Below are 18258 nucleotides of genomic sequence, written 5' to 3'. Positions count from 1 at the left end.
AGGGGCTGATGGCTGTTTGCAGGCTGGCCAAGCCCCCCAGCGGGGACCCATACCCCATGAGGGTGTGGCCAGCCTGGGTTAGGGGCTGATGGCTGTTTGCAGGCTGGCCAAGCCCCCCAGCGGGGACCCATACCCCATGAGGGTGTGGCCAGCCTGGGTTAGGGGCTGATGGCTGTTTGCAGGCTGGCCAAGCCCCCCAGCGGGGACCCATACCCCATGAGGGTGTGGCCAGCCTGGGTTAGGGGCTGATGGCTGTTTGCAGGCTGGCCACAGCCCCGAGCCACCCAAGCTCCCAGTGGAGGCTGGCTGGAAGCAGGTGTCTGGGATTTATTTAGCTTCCATAATTGAAACTTTGTTGCCTTTTTCGAAGGCCACAGCCGGTCCGGGCAGGCAGAAAGCTTGGCTTCCTCCATCGCTGGGGCAACCAAGCCTCCTGCTTGCTCCAGCTGAGTGGCTGCCATCTTGCTTGGGTTAATTTGCATATAGTCGCTCTGATTGGCTGGTGGGAGTGGTTTGGGAGTAGCGAAGGTATGGTCAATTAGCATCTTTGTCTTTTATTAGTGTAGATGTGGCTCATTATCATTTACTAAAGAGATTTAAAAACTTCTTTCAAACAACAATAAAATGACAAAAGTTAACAAAATAAAGGAAATAACAATTCTAAAACATTTACTAATTTTTCCACTAACCCAAAATCTTGGTGAGTACAGTATTCTTTTTTTCCTATTTGTTTTCATTTAGTTATTAGTAAAGGTATTTTATATTAGTGATTTAATTTCCTGTTTTGCTTAATATGCTAAGTTTTGAATGAATCTTTAAAAATAGTTAAAGCCCCCCAAAATCGTTCAAAAACTATAAAAGTTAGTTGAAATAGTTATATTGCAAAAATTGGGGATGAAGAAAGTAAATTATAAAAAAAGAGACACAGATGATCCCTTCGAAATAGAAAAAGACGATGACATCCAAAAGTCACATTTTTCTTACCTTCCTCCCCAATTTTTTTTGAAAAAAGAAGAAAAAGATAGGAAATGTACTTAGTTATATTAACAATGTATATAAAAATGGCACTGACTTAAAATAAAAACTAGCCGCATTTTAAGTATTTAATAGCTACATGGGACTAGTGACTATCATATAAGAGAGGGCATGGAAACAACAGTGCATAGAGGTAATTGAATAAATATGCTATTTACAGACATAGACCTGAGCCTAGCATTTATATTTAAATTGTATTTTACAAATGGAATTATTTCCTAATTCATGGGTCATAGAGAGGAATTTAGGCTTAAATAAGAGCTACTTCCTCTCAAAATACTTAATTCCCAACCTCATCATACATAAATCATCTTTGATCAGTAGGCTCAACTTTTGACAAAAGAGTAATACTATTCATTTCTTAAAATGGCAAACTGTTAACCCTACTGTTATATCTAACTGCTACTGCAGGTATCTGGGGATCAGAGAATCTTTATATCTTTACGTTGGACAAGCTATAATAATGTTTTTTACTCTTAGTTTCTTTATCTGTGAAAAGAATATTTGAATAACATGATATTTAACAGTATCCCCCTCTGAGATTCTCTAATGTTGAGAAAAGGGTTTTATATGAGGTACTTAAAGATTTAAACTTGAATACCACCTTGTAAAAAATCTGTGCTCAAAACCATTATACCCTTAAAAATAAAAGACAAAGTAACTAAAAATATATATTTAAAAATCAGTTAATTATTTTTGTAAGAAACAATTATATCTTGTTTTGCTTAACATATTAAGCAAAACAAGAAATTAAATCACTAATATAAAGATCCCACACTGTGAGGTCCCTGCACTGTTTAACTGAATTATAGGAATAGGATGTAAAGAGAAGTAGTTTACCTAAACCTATAAAGAGACATTAATATCACAACACCTAATAAAGTAGTGTATCAGATAGTATTGTTGAGATCTACAAGAACATTTAAAAAAATCCAGTTTTGTCATTAGAAGACATATTCTAAAATCTGACAAATAATTCTGAAGCATACTACAAATAATTAAGAAAACATACGTAACTATAATTTATAGATGGAGTGAAATATAAAATAAAGCAAATGAAATTTAAGACATATTTTGCAAATATTATAATTCTCAAAAATATCTGTATAAAAATAGCTTTGCATAATTTCAAAGAGGAGTCCATTAAAGCTAACTCGCTTCTTAGTATATGAGATTCAAGAATAAATTCTCCTCAGAAAACTAGGAGACAGGGATGTTTCCTTAATAATTTTTTAGTTTTCATAATAATTAACATTACTACATTTTCATAACTTAAGCAATGTTGTCTGATATATCCTGCTAAAATAAAAGTCTAACTTACGTTGTCCTTTAATATTTATTATTTATTCTATTACAAGTATCCTATCAGATTTAGAATTTTAAAGATCACAGTGACACAGTCCTTATCCTAATTGGACTTTCACTTTGTGAAAACCACATGTTCTAAAATGTTATTATCATCACCACAGGTTTTACACAGTTCTTTATTATTTCTGTACTTATTTTTACACCTTCCTAGCTGTGGTGATATTGATTTTGATACATTGGTTGGAATTAATATAATTTCCCCAAACCAAAAAAGAGAATGAGATAAAATGAGCTTGCTAACTATAGATTATCAACCTATTCCTTCTAGGGGTGCAGACCCAGGTTGACACTTTCAAGGTGCATCAATTCCAGCTGCAGGTTTTCAGGCCGATATTTCTTTTTTTCTTTTTTCTTTTTGGTTATATTTCACTTGTTATATTAATTGGAATTTAAGTTCAAATCTATCATATAAATTTTAATGTTTTACAATAGATGCCACCCTCTAAAATGATGCAATCTTTAAACTTGGGTGATCCAGAATTAGTCACCCACCATCCTGTCAGTTTGATAAAACAATTTGATTTGTTAGTTGTATTAAAGCTTATTTTGAAGATCTTTTCTGTATTTTTTTGAGATCTACACTGCTATCTAATCATAAACCATTTTTCTTTTTGGACTTTTTGTACACAAACATTAATTTTCCTTCTTAGAGCATCAATTAACTCAGAGTTCTTCATTCCAATTAGCCATAATTATTATTCTACTTTAAAAGCATATATTATTGCTAAATTGGTCAGACAGTAAGTCAGTTACTTTATCATTTCAGAACCTCTGTGAAATCCAATATCAGAAGATCCAACCTTATCATGGCTGTTCTACCTAAGATGTGAAATCATCAATAACTTGGCTTTGTTTAGTGTACAATATCATTAGAGACCAAAATCTGGACACTAAGAGCATGCACGTGAGTATAGATAGTAGGTGAAAATGCTGCTGCACTTGCTGTTGAGCCACTTTTCAGGAAGACTGATAGAAATGCATGTGTATGTATTCTTCTTTTAAGGTTAGGAATATACAATGATTTTTCAAATTCAACATATTATATTGTTATACTTTACTTTTAATATAAAGTTTGATTATTTACAAAGACTTTCTACTGTATTGACACTATATAGGTCAAAACAAGCAGGTCAGAAACTCATGTAGGCAAAAAATATATATATTAAAAAACATATATAAGCATCATCAACCAAAGCAATTAGTAGGAAGACAACCAAGATAGAAAAACAAGTTAATCAATATTAGACACTAGCATTCAGAACCCTGATATTTTAGCAAAGGTTCTGATTCAGAGGAGGACTTTAATGCTTTCAACTTGAAGGTATATTCTGACATTTTTTGCCTTACACACATACACTAAGGAAACTGCCTATTGTATGACTACTTAGTAGTGGTAAGACATAGAACAAATAATTTAAACTGTGAGTCTCAGTTTGTCTGTTTAAAAAGGCAATAAAAATACCAGTTTCATAGGGTTGTTTCAAGGATCTAAAATAATGTAAAGGACTTGCCAAGGTGACTATCATAGGAAGTACCCAAAAAAGAAATCATTATTAGAAAAATAAATCAGAAACGAGATGCTCTATATAACTTAAGTCTGTCTGTTAGTGAGTGCTTATTCAGCCCTGTACATAAAATATTAGAGCAATAAAAAAAAAAGAAAACTACTATAACTCAAAACAGCAACACCTTTGAGAGCAGAGTTTTCAAATCATGTAATTTGAGGAATGACTGACACAAAGTTGGAATATTCATCTCAGGAACAATAAAACAGAGTAACCAAAGAGTTTTCTTCATTTATCTGAAGGGCAGCCATTCTTAAATTTAGTGATGAGAATATAAAATGGGAAAAAATATTAAATAAAACAGCAGAAAATTAATATTTTTATAAATGCATACATAAAATAAAGAATTATATATAATAGGTATATTATAATATAATAAATACACTAGAGGACCGATGCATGGAAATTCGTGCACTCAGGGGGGTCCCTCAGCCCGGCCTGCACCCTCTCACAGTCTGGGACCCCTGCGGGGAGTGGGTCTAAGTCATTAGTCAGACATCCTTAGCGCTGCCGCGGAGGCAGGAGAGACTCCTGCCACTGTCGCTGCACTGGCCAGCCCTGAGCCAGCTTTTGGTTGAGTGGCGCTCCCCCTGTAGAAGTGCACTGACCACCAGGGGTCAGCTCCTGCATTGAGCATCTGCCCCCTGGTGGTCAGTGTGCATCATAGTGACTGGTCATTCCCCCATTAGGGTCAATTTGCATATTCCCCATTTATTATATAGGACTAGAGGCTCGGTGCACGAAATTCATGCACGGGTGGGTCCCCTCCGCCCAGCGTGCACCCTCTCCCCCTGGACCCCTAGGTCCTGGGGATCGGGCCTAAACTGGCAGTCGGACATCCTTCTCACAATCCGGGACCGCTGGTTCCTAATTGCTCACCTGCCTGCCTGCTTGGTTGCCCCAAACTGCCCCCCCCCCCGCTGGCCTGATCGCCCCTCACTCCCTCTGTGTGCTGGCCTGATCGACCCTAACTGCCTCCCCTGCCGGCCTAGTCGCCCCTAACTGCCCCCTGCTGCCGGCCAGGTAGCCCCCAACTGCCACCTCCCTGCTGGCCTGGTCGCTCCTAACTGCCCCCCCGGCCGGCCTGGTTGTCCCTCATGCCCCACCCCCAAGCCTGGTCGCCCCGCACAGCCTGGTGTTCAGTCGTTTGGTTGTCCCTCACAAACCGCCTGCCGGCCTGGATCTAGGCAGCCATCTTGTGAGGGCGTGAGGATTAATTTGCATATTACCTCTTTATTATATAAGACTAGAGGCCGGGGGCACAAAGATTCATGCAAGAATAGGCCTTCCTTGCCCTGGCTGTCAGCACTGCCTTCACTCTGGCCAGAGCCGCCTTTCCACCTTCCCACGCTGCCCAGAGACCCATAGTGGCTGGGGCAGTGCAGAATTCCTGCATCCCGCCCCACCCCCGGCCGCTCGGCACCTGCATATGCAAATTAACTTGCAATCTTTGTTGGGTTAATTTGCATACTCACTCTTGATTGGCTGGTGGTGTTGTGAAGGTACAGTCAATTTGCAATCTCTTTTATTAGTGTAGATACTTTCATTCAGTGTAAAATTATAAAGAAAAATAATAATCATAGTATTTGTATATTTGCACATTTCTAAGTGCATGTCCATATATTATTCACAATTTTAACAATACTTATTAGTTTGATGTGTTCATACCATGTGTTGGGCATTATTATAACCTCTTTGCAGTTCTCTGAGGAGAATATTATTACCTTCCCCATTTTTTAGATGGAAAGTTAACATACAGAGACATAACATGGTTATCTCAATTTGAACAATTAATAAGAGCCAATCAATTCAGTGGACCAAATTTCAATAGGCTGAAGTTTGTGAACTACACTCTAAAGTCTAGACTCTAAAGCCAGTGACTTAAGACAAAAAAGATACAATAGCTTAATAATTCAGTTAATAATTTATTTATATGGAACAGTAATGTTAATACAAATTCAGTTTATGTTATACTATAAAATGCAAATTTCTCTCTATGCTAGATTGTCAAATAAGTAATACACACTAAGTGTATATAAATGAAGAAAGGAGACTAATTATAAGAAAAATTAGTTTACTGCCTGCAATGGTCTACATGTTATCACTTTAATTGTTTTTGAACACTGTTTTAAATTGTGTACATTAAATATTTCTTCTTAATGCAAATACAATTTGCATTAAGATGCTGTGGTTTCTATAAACTAATTTACTTCATGGGGAAAAAGAAACAGTACTGAGAGACACAATCAGTAATATTCCTTCTTTCCAAGAAGTCTTCTGAGCACCAGAAGTATTTCAAGTCCAAGTAGATATAAAAAGTATTTAATTAAAAAGTATTACTTTCATTATATAAATATATAATTTATATAAAACTTATATATTAAAGAAATTTATTCACATGTTACTTGACTATGTAAAAGACTAACATTTGAATTATATATGTATCAAAACAATAATTTTAAAGCTCTTAATTCTCAGGGCAATCCATAGTTAGTTAAATGGCACAAATATTATATTTTGAAGTTTTCAAAACCCTAACTTTACTTCTGGAATTTCTAGAATTTTCAAAGGAAATGCTGGTTTTAAAATGAGATATGTGGTGAATATCACATGCAAAGAATTTAATCATGTTTCAATATGTTGAGAAAAAATGAATTACTGTAAAGCATTTAAAAGCAGAAATAATTAAAAATTGTAAATTCAATTACAATTAAAAATTTAGTGTTCTGTGAATAAAAACTAAGCAGCATACAATCTATAACAAATATAATTTTTGTAAGTGATAAAATGCATAAACACATAAGACATAAAGCTATTTATCCTACATAGTTATGTACATATCCACGGACAAATTTAAAATACATTAAAATAAATGTTACATGGGGAGGAGTTGTGATTCTGCTAAAACTGAAGATACAGGAAAAATATTTTGCCCTAACTGGTTTGGCTCAGTGGATAGAGCATTGGCCTGTGGACTGAAGGGTCCCAGGTTCGATTCTGGTCAAGGGCATGTACCTTGGTTGTGGGCACAAACCTAGTAGGGGGTGTGCAGGAGGCAGCTGATTGATGTTTCTCTCTCATCGATGTTTCTAACTCTCTATCCTTCTCCCTTTCTCTCTGTAAAAAATCAATAAAAAATATATTTTAAAATGCAGAAAACTTTTCAAACTGATGAAGATATGTCATGAACTGAGGAATGTGATCAAGTCAACAATCTGCACCTGAGATCTAAAGGGAGGCTACAAAGACAAGATTTTATATGTTTGGACACAGAAAAATGTTCAAATTATATTGTTAATTGAAGAGCTATTTGATTCCATTTAGTGTGTGTATCTGTATATTCATTTTCTTTTATCTTTATATTATTCAACCTACATTCAATCTATGTTAGATCATTTTTTAATCCACTGCTTCGCTCAGCAACATTTAATGTTACTATTATTGATTAATCATTAAGGCCACCACCAACATTTATTTTTTCTCACACTAAAACATTGTTTTCCAAATGTAGGTAATTTTTCACATCATTTTTTAAAATCTTGCCATATCCATCACCATTTTCCTTATAACATGTACCCTTTTTAACTAACTTATTTTCTTTACATCTATTCATAGTAATGCCAAAAATTTGCTGGCCTGCTCACCCCCAAATCCCCCCCACTGGCCTGCTCGCCCCAAACTTCCCCCCTTGCTGGCATGGTTGCCCCCAACTGCCCCTCCCTTGCCAGCCTGATCACCGCTAACTGCCTCTGCTTTGGCCCCACCATCATGGCTTTGTACGGAAGGATGTCTGGAAGGTCTCCCGGTCTAATTAGCATATTACTTTTTTATTAGTATAAATTAGTATAGATAGTAAATACAGTTTTATTAGACAGACACAAGCATTTCGTTCATATTGGTCATGGCTGCTTCCAAGCCACTGTTGCAGAGATGAGTAGTTGCAACAGACACTATATATCCTGCTACTATAGATTGAATGTCTGTGTCCCCCTAAAATTCATACGTTAGAACCTAACCTCCATTGTGATTGTATTAGGTGGTGGGCCTTTGGGAGGTGATTAGGATTACATATCCCTCATGTGAAGGGGTTAGGGGTAGGGTAAGGGTTAGGGTTTGTGCTTTTCTAAAAGAGACCCCAGAAAGCTCTCTTGCCCTTTTATGCCATGTGAGGACACACAGTGAAAAGACTGTTTGTCTTGGACTTCCTAACTTCCAGAACTGAGAGGCATAAATTTCTGTTGTGTATCAGCATCCCAGTTTATGGTATTCTCTTAAGAGCAGCCCAAATGGCCTAATACAACCCCAAAGCCTAAAAATATGTTATATTATCTGTCCCTTTACCAGAACAGGTTGCTCCCCTGAACAAATATGAACATTTTGTAATAAAAGTATTTGTGGTATACTATTAAGTGGAAAAATCAAGACACAAAACTATGTGCAGGATGATAGTTCACAAGAGGTGTGTCTGTATGTATGAGTTGAAAAAAAAGATATCGGGGGTGGGCTGGCCCTGCCTACCACCTGTGGCCCCTCCCCCCAGCCAGACCCTTCTCTGATTGCCCCCCTCACCCCGATCGGGGGTGGGTCCGGCCAGCCAACCTCCTGAGTCCCCTCCCCCTGGCAGGCCGGGCCCGATCCACCCTGATCAGGGCAGGCCGGCCGGACCCCACCCATGCACAAATTAGTGCACTGGGCCTCTAGTATTAATGTAAAATTCCAGTACAATTCCATTCAGAATCTCAGCATCTGCCCTCTTCAATGTCTCTCATTTCATATTTTCATTTTTGTGAAAAAAACTGCAATGATGCGATATTGTTTTGTACATTATGACCACTGTTTTTATGAGTTAGGAATATTATTATGAGTCTTTAATCTAGTAATATTAATATATATTGTATTAGCACAATTACAGTATACTTGCATAACAGACACAATGTTTTGGATCTCAATCTACATTAAAATCACCCATACTCCACTGTATTTTAAAAGGGTGAGATCTGAAATCCACTTTCCTTGTTTTCAAAGAGAATATATTCACTGGTGTGTTTTTTAATGTTAGATTTAGTAATACATGTGTTAACTGAAACACTGTGATCTGCAAAGTAAAACTAAACATGAACAATCTGTAAAGAATGAATGTGACTGTTTTCCAACAAAACTACTTATGGACAGACACTGGCATTTAAATTTCAAATAATTTTTATGTTTAATAAATTATTTTCACTTTAATTATTGTCAACTACTTAAAAATATAGAAACTCCTGAGCTTGTTGCCACACAAAGATGGGTGTTGGCAGGCTACTAATCTTTGCACTAGACAAAAGAACTAGAGACACTGAAGATCAGTTGCAGGAAAACACAATTAAGGTTAACATAAGAGAACATTCCAAATATTTTTCTAGTATTTAAAAGTAAAAACAGCTACTTTAGGAGGTAGCACATGCATTTCATAGAAAAAATGTGAATCCAACCTATATGGCCATCAGTTAGAAATGATGAAAAACATATTTTTGAATAAAATGATGAGATATAAAGTTTCTTCCAAATACCATTTTACAAATAATTCTTACCTACAATTCAAAACAGTTTTAATTCTAGGTTAAGGTAGGTAATTGCTACATATTAGGGAAAGGGGGAAAGGAGAGAACTAATATATAATACATAATGGGTATGTGGTTTATGTAAGAAAAACTCTGTGCAGAGTCAATCACCCAATCCATATTCAAAGAAATGTCCTTGGACCAACATAAAAATTGGCGAATAAATGTACATGGATATGTTTGGATATAAAATATAAAACTGCAACTGTTTATTTTCTAAAATGATTACTGGCTTTGTAGGTTAAGTGACCAACAATGGATCCTAATTCCATAGAGATTATCCACTTCATACATTTAAAAATGACATCACACATTTTAAAATTTTTACCTCATAAAGTGTGTTGTATGTAGTGACAGTCACAGTATTTGTATGCAACATCAGCCTTTCTCCGAGAAGAGTGAAAAGACTATGGGTATGCATAATTTCAACTTTTCTCCTGGAGAAAAAGAGGTGAAAAAACAAACACAACACAATGCTATGAAACACATTGAATTTTCTATCTCATGACTTTGAGATTTTAAAAAAGTACAATCTTTAAGCAGATACACAATCATATAAGTAATAATCTTTAACTTCCACCTATAAAAAATGAATTTATAGCACAGATATTTCCTAAAATTCCAATAATACTATTTAAACATTTCTCAAATAACATATCTGTGCAAACTAAAATGTGAAATATAAAAATTATAAAATATTATATAAATGTTGACAGCTATTATTTTCAAATTTCTAATAACTATTTAGGAGTAGTTTTTATTAGTTTTAGATTTTTGGTTTCCCCTAACACAGAGACCACAGAATTTTTAAATCCTTTCTATTCAAATGGAAGTCTATAAAATAGTCTATGATAAACTTAAAATTACAATTAAAAGTGAATATTCTAGCTTAAAGTGGGGATTACAAAGCCAAAATAAAATTGACAGAAGTGAAGCAGATTCATTATTGCTTGTACTCGTAGTCTGCCATTGGATTAAAAAACCAACCAACCAACCAACCAACCAAACAAACAAACCCTTTCTATATAGTTACTAACTGTTGGCTCATTTAACTGCCCCTCTCCCCCAATCCATAATGAGGATAGAAGGCTCTATTGAAGGCATCCTAGAACACTTAGCTCTAGCTCAGGGAATCATTATAAGCTTCTCATTCACTTCACTTTCTTAAAATCCAAGTGCTGGATCTTCTTGGTTCCGAAACCAATATATTTCACTTCTTTCTTTGATTTTCCATAGTTCCCTGTTTGGATTTGGCAACTATGACATAAAAGGACTAGGTAATCGCCAATTTCTTGTTGCTTTCTTCCTAAGTCTGAGACCACAGCTATACTACAGCTAGGTGTGACCATTTAACTGAAGACTGTGAACAGGAAAGTTCACATACTCTGATTTCCTTCTTCATAAAACAAGTTTTTTTTTTTTGTTTTTTTTTTGGACGGTCATAGAAATATCTCTTGTAACAAATTCAGAGAATACGTTGGAACAGGAAAAAGTAAAAAGAAACCTATAATTCTATTAACTCAAAGATAGTTTTAAATACCAATTTATGTTATTCCAGATTACTATGAAGATGACACAAATATAATGATACACATGCAATGAAAATAATTCTGTATAAGGTAAGTTGTTACTTGTGTCCTATAAATCAATATATTAAATTTTTACTGTCATTGCCTAGCCGATTTGACCCAGTGGATAGAGTGTTGGCCCATGGACTGAATGATCACCGGTTCAATTTTGGTCAAGGGCCCTTACCTCAATTGCAGGCTCAGCCCAAGTCAGGGCACCTGGGGGAGGCAACCAATCAATGTGTCTTTCTCACATAGATGGTGCTCTCTCTTGGTCTCTCCCCCTCCCTTTCACTCTCTCTAAAAATCAAGGGAAATATATTCTCTAGTGAGGATTAACAACAACAAAAAACATTTTTTACTGTCATTAAATATAATTGATAATAAGAAAGTAGCATAATAATCTAGTCACTACTGTTGGCCATTTGTTATTTACAAAAATTTTGACCCAAAACTTTGTGCCTTTATTTATATTTTTGGGCATATCCACGATTATTTCCTTAGGACAAATTCCTGTAACTGAAATGATTTAGTAAAAGCTATTAGATTTAATTTTTTTAGACTTATCAGTTTAAAACCTCTAGAAATATGTACATTCAAACTTCCACCATCAAAGTATAGATGCATTTTATAAGCAGTTTCAACAATTATTAATCTTATAATAATCATGAAAGCAGTCAATGTGATATGCAAAAAATAGAATTTTAATTTACAAGAAATGCTAAGAAATGCTCACAAGTCTTTTGACCATTTACATTATTTCTAAGAACTGCCTGATGCCATCCTCTGACCATTTTTTAAATCTCTGTAATCTCCTTTTTCTTACTGAGTATAAGAACTCTCATAATATAAAGGACATTACTTCACAAATAATTGACAAATATTTTCCACATTTTGAATTTCAATGGGTGTTGTTGTCTTCTAGGCAATGAGGTGATTAAAGAAATATTTAAGAAATGTATATGAAACTAATTTTAAAAAATTGTGAAATTGAGGTGACTTTCTCCACCCCCAAAATATACAATTTATTTTTTTAAATATCTATGAAGTTTAAAAAAGAAATTATGAATAAAAGAGTAAAATGCTAATATATTTTGACTAAACATTTCAGTTTTGGAAATTATTAATTTCCCATTAAATTAAAAACAGACAATTAGCACTCCCACACTATATGTCACCTCCCATTTTTGTGATCTACATTGCTATTTTAACATCATCAAGGTTTAAAATACTTAGATTATGTTCATGTTAACGTTGATATATATTAGTTGTTAGATCTTGGCCTATTCTAAATGCAGTTCCTTGACTTTGTCTTCATCATTTCTGATTTCATTTACTTTTTATTTTAAATTCTTTATTGTTTAAAGTATTACATATAGTGTTACATATGTCTCCCTTTTCCCCCACTGAGCTCTCCCCAGCCAACACTATCCCCAAGCCTCCTAGTGTCTGTGTCCATTGGATATGCTTCTATGCATTCATACAAGTCCTTTGGCTGATGTCTTAACCCCCGTCCCTTACCTTCCCTCTGAAGTTTGATGGTCTGTTAGATGCTTCTGTGTCTCTGGATCTATTTTTGTTCATCAGTTTATGTTGTTCATTATAATCCACAAATGAGTGAGATCATGTGATATTTATCTTTCTCTGACTGGCTTATTTTGCTTAGCATAAAGCTCTCCATGGCCATCCATGCTTTTGTGAATGGTAAGTTTTTGTTTGTTTGTTTGTTTTGTTTTTGTTTTTTTGTTGTTGTTTTGTGTGTTTTTTTTTTACAGCAGCATAGTATTCCATTGTGTAGATGTACCACAGTTTTTTAATCCACTCAACTGCTGGGTCGATTTCTGGGTTCTGCTCTATTCCATTGGTCTATATGTCTGTTCTTATGCCAGTACCAGGCAGTTTTGAGAACATTGGCTTTGTAATATAGCTTGATATCTGGTATTGTGATCCCTCCAACTTTGTTCTTCTTTCTCAAGATTGCTGTGGCTATTCAGGGTCTTTTTTTATTCCATATGAATTTTTGAAGAGTTTGTTCTAGGTCTTTGAAATATGCTGTTGGTATTTTAATTGGGATTGGATTAAATCTATAGATTGTTTTGGGTAGTATGGACATTTTAATGATGTTGATTCTACCAATCCATGAACATGAAATATTCTTCCATTTTTTATATCTTCTTCTATCTCTTTTTTTACTTTTCTTTATTGATTAAGGTATTACATATGTGTCCTTAACCCCCCGTTTTCCCCCCCCCACCCCACTCATTTGCTCACGCCCCTGGTGTCTGTGTCCTTTGGTTATGCTTATATGTATGTATACAAGTCCTTTGGTTGATCTTTCCCACATTCCCCCACCCTCCCCTACCTTCCCTCTGAGGTTTGACAGTTTGATCGATGCTTCTCTGTCTCTGGATCTGTTTTTGTTCATCAGTTTATGTTGATCATTATATTCCACAAGTGAGTGAGATCATGTGATATTTATCTTTCTCCAACAGACTTATTTCACTTAGCATAATGCTCTCCAATGTCCTGTAGTTTTTTGAGTACAGGTCTTTTACTTCCTTAGTTAAGATTATTCCTATGAACCTCTAGCCAGACTCAGCAAGAAGCAAAGACAGAGAACCCATATAAACAAAATAAGAAATGAAAGAGGCAAAATAACAACAGACCCCACAGAAATATGAAGAATCGTAAAAAAAATACTATGAGCAACTCTATTCCAACAAACTGCTCAACCTAGAAGAAATAGACATATTCCTAGAAAAATAAAACCTTCCAAAACTCAATCAGGAAGAATTAAAAAATCTGAATAGGCCGATAACTATGGAGGAAATTGAAGCAGTAATAAAAGAAACTTCCAACAAATAAAAGCCCTGGGCCCCATGGCTTCACAGGGGCATTTTAACAAACATTCAAAGAAGCACTAAAATCTATCCTCCTCAAACTATTCCAAAAAATTCAAGAGAAAGGAACACTTCCAAACTCTTTCTATGAAGTCAGCATTACCATAATCCCAAAATCAGATAAAGATACTACAAAGAAAGAGAATTACAGGGCAATATCTCCGATGAACATAGATGCTAAAATCCTGAATAAAATTCTAGCAAATCGGATCCAGCATTACATTAGAAAGATCATACACCATGACCAAGTGGGATTTATTCCAGGAATGCAAGGATGGTACAACATTCGCAAATCAATAAGCATGATACATCACATAAACAAACTGAGAGAGAAAAATCACATACTCATATCAATTGATGCAGAAAAAGCATTTGATAAATCCAACACCCCTTCTTGATAAAAATTCTCAGCAAAGTGGGAATAGAGGAATCATACCTCAACATAATAAAAGCCTTATATGACAAACCTACAGCCAACATCATACTCAATGGGCAAAACCTAAAACCAATTCCCCTCAGAACAGGTACAAAACAGGGATGCCCACTCTTACCACTCCTGTTTGACATAGTACTAGAAATGCTAGCCAAAGCAATGACACAAGAAGAAGAAATAAAAGGCATACAAATTGGAAAAGAAGAAGTAAAACTGTCATTATTGACAGGATAGTGTACATAGAAAACCCTAAAGTCTCCATCGAAAAACTACTAGAGTTAATAAATGAATTCGGCAAGGTAGCAGGATACAAAATTAACACCCAGAAATCTATGGCTTTTTTATACACCAATAATGAACTCACAGAAAGAGAAACAAACAAACAAAAACCCCATTTATCATTGTTTTCATTTGTTTGACACATCTCTCAAATGAATAGATGTCATTCAAGAAGAAATCAAGAAGTCTGTCTTCTGAATTTTGACAGAAGCATGTAACATTCTTGGGTCACATGTTCTCTTAGAACTTGTAGAAATTTAATTAATCCTTTGGCATTGAATTTAACTATAGAGAAGTCTAAGGCCTGTCCATGTTTAAGCAGATGATGGTGCCTTCCTTTCTTTTCTAGATCAGCGGTTGTCAACCGGTGGTCCGTGGACCACTGGTGGTCCATGAGGTCTAAAAGGTTGGTGACTGCCCTAACCAGTTTGGCTCAGTGGATAGAGCGTCGGCCTGCGGACTCAAGGGTCCCAGGTTCGATTCCAGTCAAGGGCATGTACATTGGTTGCGGGCACATACCCAGTGGGGAGTGTGCAGGAGGCCGCTGATCGATGTTTCTCTCTAATCGATGTTTCTAACTCTCTATCCCTATCCCTTCATCTATGTAAAAAAATCAATAAAGTATATTTAAAAAAATAAAATAAAATAAAATAAAATAAAATAAAATAAAAGGTTGGCGACTGCTGGTCTAGATTATAATAGGTATTCTTCTTTTATCTCTAAACTTCAATTTACATATTGTGTTCAGTACTGATCATTCTATTTCTCATTTTCCTAGATCATGTGCTTTTCCTATACACAAGTGAGTTCTTTATTATATGGGAGTACTTTCTGTATCATTTGTCTGGTTCTCCTCTCCAGAGACTCCAGTTATCTTTAGATACACTGTCCTCTGTTTCTCATTGGCTCAACAGCATGTTTTATTAACTCTTCAGGTTCCTGTTCATCTCATTTTGTTACTAGCTTACCTTTCAGAGCTCACTGCATTTATATTCTTAAAATTTATTTTGTAAGTCAAAACATTATTACCTCTTTTTCTTATTATATGTGTTTTCTGGATTAAATTATTCAGCCCTTTTTCTCTCTCATATTTGTAATGATTTCTCTACCATATTTTTTCATCTTATTTATGCTTATCCTATTTAATAAAAGGCTAATATGCAAATCGACCGAACAACAGAACGACCAGTCACTATGATGCACACTGACCACCAGGGGGCAGACACTCAATGCAGGAGCTGTCCCCTGGTGGTCAGTGCACTACCACAGGGGGAGCACTGCTCAGCCAGAAGCCGGGTTTACAGCTGGAGAGCACAGCAGCGGTGGCAGGAGTCCCTTCCGCCTCTGCGGCAGAGCGCTAAGGATGTCCGACTGCCAGCTGAGACCCAACATCCCCCTAGGGCTCCTGGACTGTGAAAGGGTACAGGCTGGGCTGAGGGCCCCCCACCCCCCAGTTCACAAATTTCATGCACCGGGCCTCTAGTATATTTTATGTTATAGTATTTATTCTTAATTCTTATATAATTTGTGTACCTCTGATCTTCTCTCTTTACCCAGTTGAAATTTGTTTGCTTTGTTATCTGAGGTCATTTTCAGGGCTAAGCATTTCCTGTTCTATTTTATTCTGGGTTCTGAAGTTTTTCATTGGATAGAAAGAGAACAACTGAGACTGTGTACAGATTTTATTAGAGCATTAGTGCCACTCTTTATTCTGAGACAATTTAAAAAAATATTCTCTACTACAATTAAGTCTACTTAAGGGGCTATACCTCATTCTGACAAAGAAATTATCTTAGGCTTTGGATTGATCCCCATATTTGATATAGAAAATCTTGGAATTTCAAATTTCATCACAGAATGTCAGCCATAGTTGTTCCTTCTCCATGCCTCTCCCAGCAACTATTTCCACCCACCCAAATTTAGAAGCAAAATAAAATAGGAATACTTAATAAGTTCCTATCACTCCATTTTAGGAGAAATCTAGGAATTCTATTGATTATGCAGGCATAGGAATAGGGTAAGGATACACATGAAGTCATATATGAAAAATCTTCTGGTTTTTCTTTAGTTGGGCATTGCTTTAAGTGATGCAGTCTTACTTTGGCTGTATCTGACTTGTTATTTATTTATTTGAGGGAGAAGTATCTATTTTATTATTTACTATTTACTTCATTAGGTTTGGATAAGAGAAATTCTTTCATCTCATCTTTCAAATTGACCTGGAAGTCTACAATTCGAAATGTTTATATTCTCTGTTGTTTGTTTCTTAGTTTTTTTGGGGGGGATACTGGGATATGTGGGGTGAAGAGAGAGGAGACATGGTTTGGTGTATGACTCTTCTGTACTTCCTATGTCCAATTCAGAAACTAAAGAATTTTCCACTGTAAATTATTGGTTAAGTCATGTTCCCAGTATCTAAGCATACATGTATTAATTAGTATATGTTCCTGGGCTTGCTATTTACCTCTGTTTTATTATTTGCCTTGGTATAAAGTCTATTAGACTTATCACAACAGAATGTGATCAGTCTATGTCACATTTTCCTAGATCATGTGCTTTCCCTAAATACATTTTTAAATCTTTCATTGACATTTTAACTCATTTGTTCATCTGAGTTAACTTTATAGAAGTTTTGAAAAGCTATAATAAAACAAAGTTTTTTCTAAAACTGAGTCATGTTAACAAGTTAATTCATTATAATCTGTCTTAAAATAACTGAGTCTTTCCATTAAAGTACATGATATTGTTCTTCATTTACTATAGTTATTAAGTCTTCTTCATGGTTTTCAGAAAAAAATTTATTTATTTTTCAATTTATTTTCTAATAAATTGAAAATAGCATGTTAGGCTACTGTTTGATATATTATTATTCTATACTAAAATCATTACTTAGTCAACTATTAGACTCTATTATGATTTTTAATCTTCAATATATTAGAACAATTGGAAGATTGAAGTTTTAACCTACATTTCCACAACTTTTTACTTTGAGACTAAAATTGAAAAAAGCTGTATGAATTCAATAATATCTATCAATAATTACAGGTAAATCTGTATCAGTAATTACAGGGAAACTGTACCAAAACACAACTATGAATTAAGGAACGACAAGATAGGACTTGAAATATCAGTGCTGATTACTAGTGAAGCAAAAAAAGGATATACATTAACCTTGTTTATTAATACTTTGGTATTACTCTTTCCACCTTTTATTTGATGAAAATAGCATGTATATGTATGGAGAAGCCATAAAATAACCATTTAAAATATTTGGAACAAAATGACTTTATTACTAGGAACTAAAAGCTGACATTTTCTATGTTGCCAAAAAGTAACGTATTTTCTTATAATTTTATAATCTTTCCTATAATTTTAAAATTTCTTCATTCTACATTTTATTTTTTTAAATCTTTATTGTTGAAAGTATTACATGTCCCTTGTTTCTCCCCATTAACCTCTTCCAGCCCCACTGCCGTCCCTCACCCAAGTCCTTCACCACCCTATCATTTG

The 18258-nt window shown here is 35.2% G+C and overlaps 1 protein-coding gene across 4 annotated transcripts in view; it reads right to left on the bottom strand.

The window, feature by feature from the left end:
• Positions 1-18258, bottom strand: part of NBEA (neurobeachin) — a 776030-nt gene that overhangs the window by 699254 nt on the left and 58518 nt on the right. For all 4 annotated transcript variants that reach the window (XM_005883142.2, XM_014530733.1, XM_014530734.1 and 1 more), the window contains exon 8: positions 9897-10005. In XM_005883142.2, coding sequence (XP_005883204.1) covers positions 9897-10005 — 109 coding nt within the window. The remainder of the gene's footprint in view (positions 1-9896; positions 10006-18258) is intronic.

The sequence above is a fragment of the Myotis brandtii genome, unplaced genomic scaffold (genome assembly GCF_000412655.1).
Source record: "Myotis brandtii unplaced genomic scaffold, ASM41265v1 scaffold77, whole genome shotgun sequence".
Lineage (NCBI taxonomy): Eukaryota > Metazoa > Chordata > Mammalia > Chiroptera > Vespertilionidae > Myotis > Myotis brandtii.
Note: the sequence above shows the minus strand (reverse complement) of the source record. Positions and strands in the feature narration are given on the sequence as shown.